Source organism: Vigna umbellata, chromosome 8, assembly GCF_029865625.1.
Source record: "Vigna umbellata cultivar VRB3 chromosome 8, Vumbellata_1.0, whole genome shotgun sequence".
Lineage (NCBI taxonomy): Eukaryota > Viridiplantae > Streptophyta > Magnoliopsida > Fabales > Fabaceae > Vigna > Vigna umbellata.
In genome coordinates this window covers 32,912,103-32,924,926 of record NC_142172.1, presented here as the reverse complement: position 1 = coordinate 32,924,926, position 12,824 = coordinate 32,912,103, and the positions used below count along the sequence as shown (strand labels likewise).

At 31.6% G+C, this 12,824-nt stretch overlaps 1 protein-coding gene across 2 annotated transcripts; it reads left to right on the top strand.

The window, feature by feature from the left end:
- The first annotated feature begins 3,663 nt into the window (after window positions 1-3,663).
- LOC124832365 (TOPLESS-related 3) lies at window positions 3,664-12,124 on the top strand. 2 transcript variants are annotated; one of them, XM_047306557.2, is made up of 25 exons: window positions 3,664-4,055; window positions 5,037-5,216; window positions 5,315-5,428; window positions 5,603-5,761; window positions 5,914-6,088; window positions 6,198-6,327; window positions 6,576-6,691; window positions 6,816-6,948; window positions 7,062-7,171; window positions 7,347-7,416; window positions 7,488-7,561; window positions 7,631-7,726; window positions 7,803-7,895; window positions 8,238-8,365; window positions 8,488-8,722; window positions 8,810-8,977; window positions 9,067-9,150; window positions 9,579-9,734; window positions 9,824-9,934; window positions 10,052-10,231; window positions 10,308-10,436; window positions 10,541-10,636; window positions 10,870-11,052; window positions 11,135-11,310; window positions 11,725-12,124. In XM_047306557.2, the coding sequence occupies exons 1-25, from the start codon at window positions 3,976-3,978 to the stop codon at window positions 11,939-11,941; spliced, it is 3,393 nt and encodes a 1,130-aa protein (XP_047162513.2). In that variant the 5' UTR covers window positions 3,664-3,975; the 3' UTR covers window positions 11,942-12,124. The 2 variants fall into 2 exon arrangements, with proteins under 2 accessions (XP_047162513.2, XP_047162512.2); XM_047306556.2 differs by having other exon boundaries at window positions 5,884-6,088.
- Window positions 12,125-12,824: the final 700 nt, after the last annotated feature.

The window sequence follows — 12,824 nt, the reverse complement described above, 5'->3', positions numbered from 1 at the left end:
TTGTATCACACAAAAATTATATAGAACTCTAAGATTATAACATATACTTTTAAATATTTAAATATTATTTATTTAATTTAAATATTTTGATAACTAATATCCTATAAGTTTAAGTGCAGGTATATAAATATGGATACATGTAAAATAATATGGAAAATAAAATTTACGATATATATTACTATATCTATAACATCAATAAAATAATTTTTTTTCTAAATTTTTTAAAAATTCAAATAACTACTTATAATGAACAAAACACTTAAATGACACACTTCTCTCTCTCCACCATTTTCATTTTCTCTTTACCTCCACCACTATCTTTCTCACTTTCTCCTTGTCTTTAAATTTTAAGAAAGTTGATTGCACTTCACATCACTTAAGTGTGCAGATTTGTTTGATCAAAATTTTAAATATATTAAGTATCTATTTATTCATTTTGTAGATTTCTTCTACTTTTACTTTTTGTATAATTTTGTCATCAATTTTGATGGGTTAGTAGAGAAAAGTAATTCTTTCCATTTATTTAACCATATACTAAAATTATGTTATATTTGGATACTTTATTTTAGATCCTTAAGTTATAACTAGCTTTTTATTTTAAATTTGGAAGATTGTTTAGTGGATAAACATTATAGACAAGTGAAATGATTTATGTTTTGATAGAACATTAGGTTAGATGATGTGAATGTCGGGTGACATGGTCATTAAATCTGATGAAAGGTTAAAAAAATATCTTTGTATGTTTTATGTAGAGTGGTCTAAATAGTGAAATAAAATGTATTGTGAGAATGACATGAACACTTTGTTTAATTTGAGAAATGTAATTGGTATTGATGAAATTTGGATAGTTGATTTTCAATTAATTTTAAGTATAAAGGCTAACTGAAAGTATTTATGTTTTACTATGTGTTGTTTGAATTTGTTTTTAGATGTTTGAATTGAGGTTTATATAATTGAATGAATGATGTTTGGATTAGTCATAATATAGTTTGATTATTCTAAACTGTTTAGAAGTTGTGTGGTTAAATGTTTTCGAAAAGAATTTTAAATTTTTTTTTCTTTCCTCTTTATAGTCTCTTTTAACTTATTGAATATATAAGTTTTTATAAATATGAAATGAATTTAAAAATTTATATTTGATTTATTTGTGGTTGTATTTGAATGAGTTATATAAATTATAATGTTTATTAAGATGTATAAAACTTATATGAATTTAAGGTAATACATTTGAAATGATGTGTGAACAAAAATCCTTTTGCTTAGGTGAAAATCAAAATCAAATATACCACATATTTGATGCTAAGAAACAAATGAAGAAATTAACACCGTAACATAAATAGATTTTAAACTTGAATTATGATGAACTTACTTTATTTTATGATTCTTAATTTGTTTGTAAATTTACGTATATTCCACTTATATAAATTTATATTAAATAAAATTATGTTGTATTCACAAGTTTTACAAATTCAAATTATAACCATTAATTTAAATTAGGATATTTTAGGAAAGAATATAATGAATAAAATAAAAACAGTATAAATTTGTGTATTTGAGGAAAAATGATTTTGTTTTTCATATCTTTTGATAAATATTATACTACTAAAATTAACTTCAGATTAAATGAAGGACAAAATCCTTTTATTTTTCAAATTAATGAAACCAAAAAAAGGCGAAAAACTAATCAACTTGTAATAAATGCATTACAATTCTATATTTTTTGGAATAAATATTATTTTTTCAAAACTTAATATTAGATTGAAACTTACTTTCTTATATATTATATGTACAAAATTTTATATGAATATTCACTTACTTGATATGTTTTTTATGTAATATATAATTTCTAAACTCTATTAAAATATAAACCATTTAATATTTTTTTATTATTGTTTTATTATGAAAAAACACTTAATGTAGATAATTACAATAACATATTATGAAATTATAATGATTGAATTGACAAAATTTATTTTATATAATTATGGATAATGTAATATTTGATATTTTCTTCTCATATATAATATAAACATAAACCTGTATTATGCATATTTATTCATGTGAGAAATAATTGATTTACAGGATACATTTTTGCACTAGAGTGATATTAGATATATAAAACAAAATTATTGGTAAAAAATTGAAATATTGCTTTTAACAGGGTGTTTAAGACTATACAAAAATTTAACAATTATGTTAATTTTTTATTATTCAAAATGTTACTATATTTAACAACATAAAAGATAGTAAAATTGTTACTACAAAGGATATCTTAAAATAAATTTCCACGAATTATTAATTTTATACTGTCTCTTTACTTAAATATAGGCAAGTTACCTAATTTTACTTAATGTTCTTGATATTGTAAACTAAAAAGTTACCATTTCTAAAATATTTTCAACCATATTTATCAAACATGATCTTGACATTTAAAAATACTTTCTAAAATAATACTATTAAATTAGCAGAAATACAGACATAATTGTACTGTTTTTGTGCATATTTTATTATTTTGTCCTATAGTAATTTTAATTTCCTATATATATATATATATATATATAAATTTATCTATTATATAAATATAAAATAGTTAAATATAATCAAACATTTTAAACGCTTATAATTTAATTGTATTCCGTAAAATGTAGGTAGATAATTATCTTATTTATGTGAAAATTTCTTCTGTGTGTCAATTGATTTTTTTGTTTTATATTTTTGTTTTTTTCTTATTCTTTTTGTATTGATTTTTTATAATAAGTTCTGCATTGTAATTTTAAAACATTATTAAAATTAAATTAGATAAATTATTACTAAATAGGAAAAAGTCTTATTATCTACCATTACAACAAGGTTAAGATGGTTAGAATTTATTTATATTTGAATTTATTAAATGATACTAGTTATGTTTAGATTTAGATTGTAAAATCTGATAAAAATAATAAAGTAATCATATTTATTTTATTTTAAATTATTTGATGTTTATATGATCTAAATTGGCAAGTTTTACTTATTTTATTAGATGGCAGTAAATATAACTTTATTAAAGGCATATATTTATGAATTTAATTATACATATTCATTAATTTTAATTGAGTCATATGTAGTTAATTAATTCTGTTTAATGGCTCATTAATATATGGACATATTAACAACATTAGTTTTGAAATTCAAAAAATCTGCTTTTCCCAGTTTTTTTTATTATGAAACAAAACTTGAATATATTGACCACAATAATTTGATACTTGAGTTTGAGTGACACAAATACACAACAATCAAGAATCCTCATTCCCACGCGCCAAACCAAAAATCCCGACAGCAAGATGTGGGGCCGAGAATTAAATTCCAACCGCGCGTGGATTTGTGTTCTCGGAGAAATCAAAGCACTATATATATCGCGATTAAAATGAAAAATTGAAGAGAGAAATTAAATTCTCATTTTAACGAGAAAGGGACAGAACCAAAAAAAATGGGGGGTAGAGTGGACGTGTGAGACGAATATTCACTAGATTTGAATTAATAGATGAATTCCGCAATAGTCTGGGCTGTGAACTTATCATGCACGAAATGATAATTTCATTTTGATAAGTAGTTGTGCTTATTGAATAAGTCGATGTACTTATCTCTGATGGGTCAGTAGAAAAAGAGCGACCTTGTACAACGCATCGAAGATAGCGAGACCGAGTTTCTCTTCTCTCTCTTATCCGCAGCCTTTCAAACCCTAAAAATTCTCGAATTCTGAGCCCTTTATATAACTCAAGAGGCTCTAGATTTCATGAGGATTTTAAGGTTGCCTGGGTTCGGATTGTTATAGTTGGAGTGAAGAGGGAAAGTTTGTGTGGTTCATCTCTTGTTTGTCCGTGGTCGGTGGGTTGAGTTTTGTACTGTTTTTGTCCTTTAGAAGTAGTATTGATTGTGTTCGAAGATCGGAAATCGGAGATCGAAATTAACGGTGTGGGTTTCAGATTGGAGTTCGATATGTCTTCTCTGAGCAGAGAATTGGTGTTTCTCATACTTCAGTTTTTGGAGGAAGAGAAATTCAAAGAATCCGTACACAAGTGAGTTCCTTTTCTCCCCCCTTTTCCCCTTTTTCCCTGCAAGTTGTTTATTTCTTTAAATTAGGGTGTTAGTAGGGATTTGGTATGAATTTGAATGAGTTAATTATGTTTTGGTACTGTTTATTATTCCATGTGCGTTCTGGTTATCTGATTATCGAGGAATGAGGTAAACAAAAAAGAAAATAAAGAGAAATGAAGAAAGAAGGAATGTTTCAATTCGATATATTAGGGTTTTTTTTTCTTGTAATTTACAATTAAGATGTGAGTATCAGAATTGCCGTGGTCTTTTTGCATTGTATGTTCTTCATGACTGGTATTTCGACGGTTGAGTTTTGTATCAGGTTCAATTACTCTTCCAATTGAGCGAGCATTGACAGAACTTGACAGAACTAGGTGGTAATCACCTATGATATTTGAGGAGGCCAGCTCATGATTTTTTAAAAATTATTTTTAATTTCTTATAATTTTGAAAAGATACGTGTCCCCTATAATCAGACAGGCCACAGGAGACATTATTATTTTCTTTGACATCACCAAAGCCTATTAATGCTTGAGATTGTTTGAGTCTATTAATTCTATTTTCCGTACATTAAGATATGTCTTGTGTTGAGATTGTTTGAGTCTATTAATGCTGGATAGCCTGGACTATGCAATAATTTTTCTCTCGGAAGTGTATTAGATCATTTCATGTCTTGTTCTTTTTACATGGTCGTTACTCTTTTTGGCTTTCTGTATTGTGGAAAGCAGTTAACTACTTTAATAGGAAGCTGGATTTGTAAACCTCTTAATGATAATTAGCCTGTTCTTTTCACCCAAGAAGTTATATAATGTTCTTACTTGGGGAGTGGATTTGAGAAGAACAAAAAAAAAAAAAAAAATAGAAGCCGAACACCCTTTCTGTTTTCTGAGTTTTTTTTTGTAAGAATTTTCATTATGGTGCCTGTTCATTTCACTCTATTAAACGCTTCTTAATGTGTGCAGGCTTGAGAAAGAATCTGGATTCTTTTTCAATATGAAGTACTTTGAGGAAAAAGTGCAGGCTGGTGAGTGGGAAGAGGTTGAGAAGTATCTATCGGGGTTTACCAAAGTTGATGATAATAGATACTCAATGAAAATATTCTTTGAAATTAGGAAACAGAAATATCTGGAAGCACTTGATCGGTGTGTGGAACTTCATATTTTTTTCTTAGTTTTTTAAATGCATTTGTGTTTGTTGTAACACTAATCTGTTTTGTCTATGGTGATTTTCAAAATTTTAGGCAAGACAAGGCAAAGGCTGTTGAGATATTAGCCGGTGATTTAAAAATGTTCTCCACCTTCAACGAGGACCTGTACAAAGAAATAACACAGTTATTAACTCTTAATAATTTCAGGTAATTTCTGGAATATACATAATCTAATGAATTACATTGTTTGTCACTGCCTTCTCTTGACTATTCGGTGGATGAGATTGTACATGTGATTCATGAATCTTTGATTCAATTCACAACTAAGACTAGTTAAGGGTTAAGCTTGACAATTGAGTGGTATTTTGTTTCACATAACAGGGAGAACGAGCAGCTGTCCAAGTACGGTGACACCAAAACTGCTAGAAGCATTATGCTGATAGAGCTGAAAAAACTCATAGAGGCAAATCCTCTTTTCCGTGATAAGCTTATCTTCCCAACCCTTAAGTCATCAAGATTGAGAACTTTAATCAATCAAAGGTATGTATGATTATTTTTTATTTGGTAAATAATCAGAATTTGGAAGGTTTCCCATTCCTTTTCTAATTGATTCTTGTAAATTTGAACTTCTAGTGTGTTTTTGTGCCTTATTTTTTTATCAGCGAATTTATATCTGCACCCTATCAATGCAGTCTAAACTGGCAGCACCAGCTCTGCAAAAACCCAAGGCCAAATCCAGATATTAAGACTTTATTCACAGATCACACATGTGCACCTCCTAATGGTCCTCTGGCACCTACACCTGTCAATCTTCCAATTGCTGCTGTTGCAAAGCCCGCTGCCTATACATCTCTTGGAGCTCATGGTGTATGATACCTTTCATTTCAAGAAACTGATTATCTTGATTTTAAGTTGATAGATGCTATAATTGTTTCCATGCTGACTAACTAATAATTTGATTTTTTAAATTTTGTAGCCCTTCCCACCATCTGCTGCTACGGCCAATGCTAATGCTTTAGCTGGTTGGATGGCCAATGCCTCAGCTTCTTCATCTGTCCAAGCAGCTGTTGTCACGGCGTCAACCATACCTGTCCCACAAAGTCAAGGTTAAGATTGTAGTTACCCTATTATTTTCAATAAAACTTACTGCACAATTTTTTATGTCATTTACATGCCATGCGCTCTAGTTTTTGTAACTTTTTTATAAAAAGCCTTATAATCATTAGTATCTTGGCTGTTCAATTTGCTTGGCTAAGTGAATAGGAAAGGAATCTTTTTATTAGATAAAATGTCACTTGTTCAATGGTTTCACTATGTGACTGCGCTGACTTAAAAATCTACATTTCTTTAACAGGGCCTCTCTTGAAACGTCCTAGAACACCTCCCGCAACTTCTGCCATGGTTGATTATCAAAATGCTGATCATGAACCGCTAATGAAAAGGCTTCGTCCTGGTCATTCTGTAGAGGAGGTAACTTCAATGAATTTCTGTTCTATTTAGTTGTATCTAACATACTTTATGAGGCAAAATAGTTGTTACTTTTTTTACTTTGTTATGGCTCTGGCTGATTTCATTGTCGATCATTTGTTTTAAGGTTTCTTATCCCTTGGCTCGACAAGCCTCTTGGTCTCTAGATGATCTGCCAAGAACTGTGACTATGACATTGAATCAAGGATCCTCTGTGAAAAGCATGGATTTTCATCCTTCTCATCATACCTTACTTCTTGGTAATGTTTATCATAAATTCATTATGTCTAATATAATGATTGTCAAAACACAGTCAAAAGCATGATTTAAATTCTTTTTCTTCTAATGATATATATATATTTCCATTGAGTAGTTGGTTCAAATAACGGAGAAATTACCCTCTGGGAACTCAGTCTGCGAGAAAAGTTGGTCTCAAAGCCATTCAAAATATGGGACGTGTCTGCATGCTCATTACCATTTCAGGTTTCATACAGTGCAATATTTATTGTTTCATTTGTAGTATACCCTCTGTTATCAGTCTGACCCAAGAAAATAAGTGCATCTTAAACTATCATTGCCGGTATATTATTATGATTAGCCATTGGTGTTGCTGCGCCAGAATTCAAAACCATTGTAATTAAAATTGAGAATTTTTCAGGCTGCTGCAGTGAAGGATGCACCTTTTTCTGTCAGTCGGGTCACATGGAGTCCTGATGGAAGTTTTGTAGGTACGATAATTTATGTTTCTTAGACCATTTTGAAGCTGTCAGTAAACATCTAACTGGTTGCTTTTCTGTAGGTATTGCTTTTACTAAACATTTGATTCACCTGTATGCTTACACTGGATCAAACGAGCTAACCCAGCGAATAGAGGTGATATTTTTTTCATAAAAATTAGCTAAAGCTTGTTTGCAGTTTAATTTACATTTTCCTTTTAATCAGGTTGATGCTCATGTTGGGGGTGTGAATGACTTGGCATTTGCTCATCCAAACAAACAGCTGTGTATTGTGACTTGTGGGGATGATAAGTTGATAAAGGTTCCCAAAATTTACTCGTTGCAATTTTTTGATTTTGCAAAAATTATCACTTTTTTCTGATGAAACTCTTGACCAGGTTTGGGATTTAAATGGACGAAAACTGTTCACCTTTGATGGGCACGAGGCACCTGTATATTCCATATGTCCCCATCACAAAGAGAGCATTCAGGTAAAAGTAGAAATCGTTATGAAGGCATCTAAATTATTTAATGTTTATACCTTGGACTGTTTTCTGCTGTATACCGCTTGCTAGAATTTCATACATTCTTAGTCTATTTCAGTTTTACATGTGTGGTTATTTTGCATACAAATCTGAACTTATGTAAAACGGCTTTCATTTATTGTGATCTTAAAAAGTTACAGGTCTCTTTCTGTTACACGCATATATTGCTCCCATTAGACGAGAATATGTATTGATTGAACTTATTGCAATATATATATATATATATATATATATATATATATATACACACACATAAACACTCTAAATGTTGATTATATAATTTTGCAGTTCATATTTTCAACTGCCATTGATGGCAAAATAAAGGCTTGGTTATATGACAACATGGGTTCTAGGGTTGACTATGATGCTCCTGGCCACTGGTGCACTACAATGCTTTATAGTGCTGATGGAACTAGGTAAGCTGGATCTGGATGAGGGTATTTATTCCTCCCAGTGTCATGCTCAATGGGTACCTATGATGTGTTATATTGAAATTTCCTATGTTGTCCTTAAAAAAAAATTCTCCATCTTTCACCAGGTTATTTTCTTGTGGGACAAGTGAAGATGGAGAGTCTTTTCTTGTTGAATGGAATGAAAGTGAAGGAGCCATCAAGAGAACGTACAACGGGTTTAGAAAAAAATCAGCTGGTGTTGTGCAGTTTGACACAACCCAAAACCGCTTTTTGGCTGCTGGTGAAGATGGTCAAGTTAAGTTTTGGGACATGGACAATGTTAATCTTGTTACAAGCACTGATGCCAATGGAGGATTGCAGGTTGGTATTTATGGTTAACTAATTTAGGTCTTGTGGAATATGACACTCAATAAAATATCCCGTGTATAATTATATGAATTTGTTTAGAGCCTTCCACGCTTGAGATTCAACAAGGAAGGAAACATTTTGGCGGTTACTACCGTGGACAATGGATTGAAGATACTTGCTAATGCTTCTGGTCTTAGATCTTTAAGAACTATTGAGACTCCCGGTTTTGAAGCATTGAGGTCACCCCTTGAATCAACTGCAATTAAGGTAGTGATCCAGCTTAATTTTCTGCTTGAATACCGACGTTTAAAACTAAATATGTATGAGTTACTGTCTACTTTGTTTGTGCCATGTAGGTATCTGGCTCTTCTACTGTTAATGTTAGTCCTGTCAACTGTAAAGTGGAAAGAAGCTCCCCTGTTAGACCTTCTCCAATTCTTGTATGAACCTAACCTTGTAAATTTAATTATTAATTCATTATTAGAATGTTAGAACAATGACATTGATAGTTGTTTCATTTCTGTACACACACTCTACACTCTGGGGACTATAGTGTAGTCCTTTTATTCTTTCTTATAGTATGCTGAAGTCGGCAATAATTCATTACCCATGTAAACAGTGGAGGACCACCTTTTGGATACTTCTACTTTACACTTTTTGTGGTACCATTAGAACATGTTCTATTTTTGTGGTACCATTAGATCCAAAAGGAATACACGAATCTGTTTTACTTATAATTTGGCGTTTGTATTTCTCTGGAATAACTTATCTAATTGTTATTTATACCTTCTCTATGTTGCATGTGTTGTGAATTATTTACTGCATCTTAATACCCGTTTGCTCATTGATTTTGGCCTTCTCAATAAAGAACGGAGTTGATCCCATGGGCCGAAGTGTGGAGAAACCACGAACTGTGGAAGATGTAATAGACAGAGCTAATAAACCATGGCAACTATCTGAAATTCTGGATCCTGTCCAATGTCGGTCAGTTACCATGCCTGAAAGCACTGATTCATCCAGCAAGGTGCGTTGCCTATTGTTTATAAGAGATTGCCATTATTCTATGGCTAACTGTGCTCTGTACACTGTTTTAATAATCTGATGCATGCATAGGTTGTTAGACTTTTATATACAAACTCTGGCGTTGGTATTTTGGCACTTGGTTCAAATGGTACCCAGAAGCTTTGGAAATGGGCTCGCAATGAACAGAATCCTACTGGGAAGGTAGTCTTAGCAGATAATTAATTTACATTTTTTCCCTTCAGTTTTCTGTTTCTGTGTGCTTTCCCTTTGTTTGTTCCTTTTAGTAGAGAACAGATTTCTGATGTTAATATATTACAGGCTACTGCCAATGTTGTTCCACAGCATTGGCAACCCAATAGTGGTCTTGTTATGACTAATGATATCTCGGGTGTGAACCTTGAAGAAGCAGTCCCTTGCATTGCACTCTCAAAAAATGACTCGTACGTTTTGTCTGCCTGTGGTGGGAAGGTTTCCCTATTTAACATGATGACATTCAAGGTGTGTGTACTCCGGATGTTCAACTGTGATATTCCATTAATTTGGTAAGTTTACTGATTACCTCACTTTTTTATAGGTAATGACAACATTCATGCCACCACCTCCTGCTTCTACCTTCCTAGCTTTCCATCCCCAGGATAACAACATTATTGCGATTGGGATGGAGGATTCTACCATTCACATCTATAATGTCAGAGTGGATGAGGTGATTGCTATGTTTGACTAGTTTTTTTTTTTTGTTTTGATGCTTATACTATTATTTCTATTAATCTCACACCACTCTTTTCCCTTTCTGGGGGTATGTTCCAGGTGAAATCAAAATTGAAGGGTCACCAGAAGCGTATCACTGGTTTAGCTTTTTCAACCAATCTTAACATACTGGTTTCATCTGGTGCTGATGCTCAAGTAAGTCTTTTAACTGTTTTCCATTCATACAACATTCAAAGTGGCACGGAAAATCTTTCAAAGAGGATCTCTCGTGCAAGTATTTTGCTGGCTTGCTACACTTAATAACTTTCAACTTTTTTTTTCTTTTGAGAGCTATAGTTTAATTACCTGTGTTTTTGTTGTATTTTGGCATTTTTATATGATCACATCTTTTAGCTTTTGGGTTTTAAGAAGTTCATTATTTTGTACAGCTTTGTGTATGGAGCATTGATACATGGGAGAAAAGAAAATCAATTCCAATACAACTACCTGCAGGAAAGTCACCTGTTGGTGACACACGCGTACAGTTTCATTCTGATCAACTTCGTTTGTTGGTAGTTCATGAGACTCAGTTGGCAATATATGATGCCTCTAAGATGGAACGCATTCGGCAGGTATGAAATTCCCTCCTATATCGGTGAAGCTGCCAGTTTCTGACAATTAAAAATTAGATGCTCATAAATTTCTTTGCTGCAGTGGGTTCCCCAAGATGTTCTGCATGCCCCAATATCATATGCAGCTTATTCTTGCAACAGTCAATTAATTTATGCTACATTTTGTGATGCCAACATTGGTGTGTTTGATGCTGATAGCTTGAGGCTTAGATGTCGTATTGCACCGTCAATATGCTTGTCACCGGCAGCTTTAAGTGGGTAAGTTTCAGATCAGCAAATTGGACTCATTAATCTTTATTGAAGTGACTAACACTCTTATCAACACTATCATGGGTAGATTTCCCTTCAGTTCCGCCAAATAACCTACTCCACACTTTATTCAGTGACCCCTATATATGTGTGTGTGTGTGCGCTGTGAATATATATTGCCTATCATTTTCTCATGTACATGCGCTGTAAAATTCTGCTTAGTAATTTAACACAAAAAAGTCATTACTGTTTATTAAAATGTATGTAGCGTTAAAATCATCAATACTAAAATTATCAATACTATTAATTTTTAACAAAAAAGGAGAATAAGAAGAATCCTTCCTCATAAACGGGGGCTTGGTGATTGTTATTTGCATTTGCTAAATTTGAGGTTAGGAGCTTGATCCTTGTGTATTATTGCAGAAATCCATCTTTGTATCCTCTTGTGGTCGCCGCTCATCCACTGGAACCTAATCAGTTTGCTGTTGGGTTGACGGATGGATCTGTGAAAGTGATAGAACCAAGTGAATCAGAGGGTAAGTGGGGATCCTCCCCACCTATGGACAATGGAATATTGAATGGTAGGACAGCATCATCATCTACAACAAGCAACCACACTGCTGATCAGGCTCAAAGATGAGGTCAATTGTATTATACTAGTTTAGTTCTTTTCATCTGTAATTTTATCATCTTAGAAGTTTAGGTTTTGATTCACCAATATGTCTCGTCAATATCAGGTCAGAATTCGACATAAAATGCTCAATGCTTAGATGTACTCTGCTGTATACCTTTATTTATTCTAGTTAACTCAATTTATTGTTTACATAGAGTTGTAATGTTCTTGTTCTTGCTTACAACTCCATTTTCATTGCCGTTTGATACTCCATATAAAATCAATTGTCAATTTATCATTATTGATTGGAGATGGATCTTCCCTTATTTCAAAACAGAAATTTACTGCAACCTTTAAAATATCCAATTCAAAAATAGATGTTGACAGCATTCCTGTACTATTTATCCGTAAATTATCAATGACAAAAATATATAAAAAAAAGTAATTGAATTAAATCAATTTCTTTAATTTTATGAATACATTATTGAATGGCTACTCGCATCAAAATTTAATAGATTAAAATAAATTTGACTATTTTTTTTACGATTAAATAAAATTTATTTAATGAGAAAATATATTTTTAAGATTTGTTTTCAATTTCTTTGAAATAAAATAAAATATTTTAGTTTTTACAAAAGTAATCATCTTTATAGGGGGATGAAACCATCCATGAAAAAAAAATTATAGATATATTGAATTGAATCTTTTCAAAATAATTAGAATGAATCGAGCTTTTTATTTTAAATTTTGTATAGATAAAAAAAATGGATAAATGAATATTTTATTTGAGTTTTTGTAATCCGAAATGAAAATACCTTTACCCTGAAATTGTTATAGGCTTCATCATAACTCCATTTTCAGCCTTGCTAAAACCAAATTCGTTTATCACTTCACATTCTGGAGGAGTGAT

Excerpts from the sequence above, each read along its gene's own strand:
- LOC124832365 (XM_047306556.2), top strand. The coding sequence starts at position 3,976 with ATGTCTTCTCTGAGCAGAGAATTGGTGTTTCTCATACTTCAGTTTTTG. Across the intron at positions 7,896-8,237 it reads ATCACAAAGAGAGCATTCAG|TTCATATTTTCAACTGCCAT; the intron begins GTAAAAGTAGAA and ends ATAATTTTGCAG. Across the intron at positions 8,366-8,487 it reads TATAGTGCTGATGGAACTAG|GTTATTTTCTTGTGGGACAA; the intron begins GTAAGCTGGATC and ends ATCTTTCACCAG.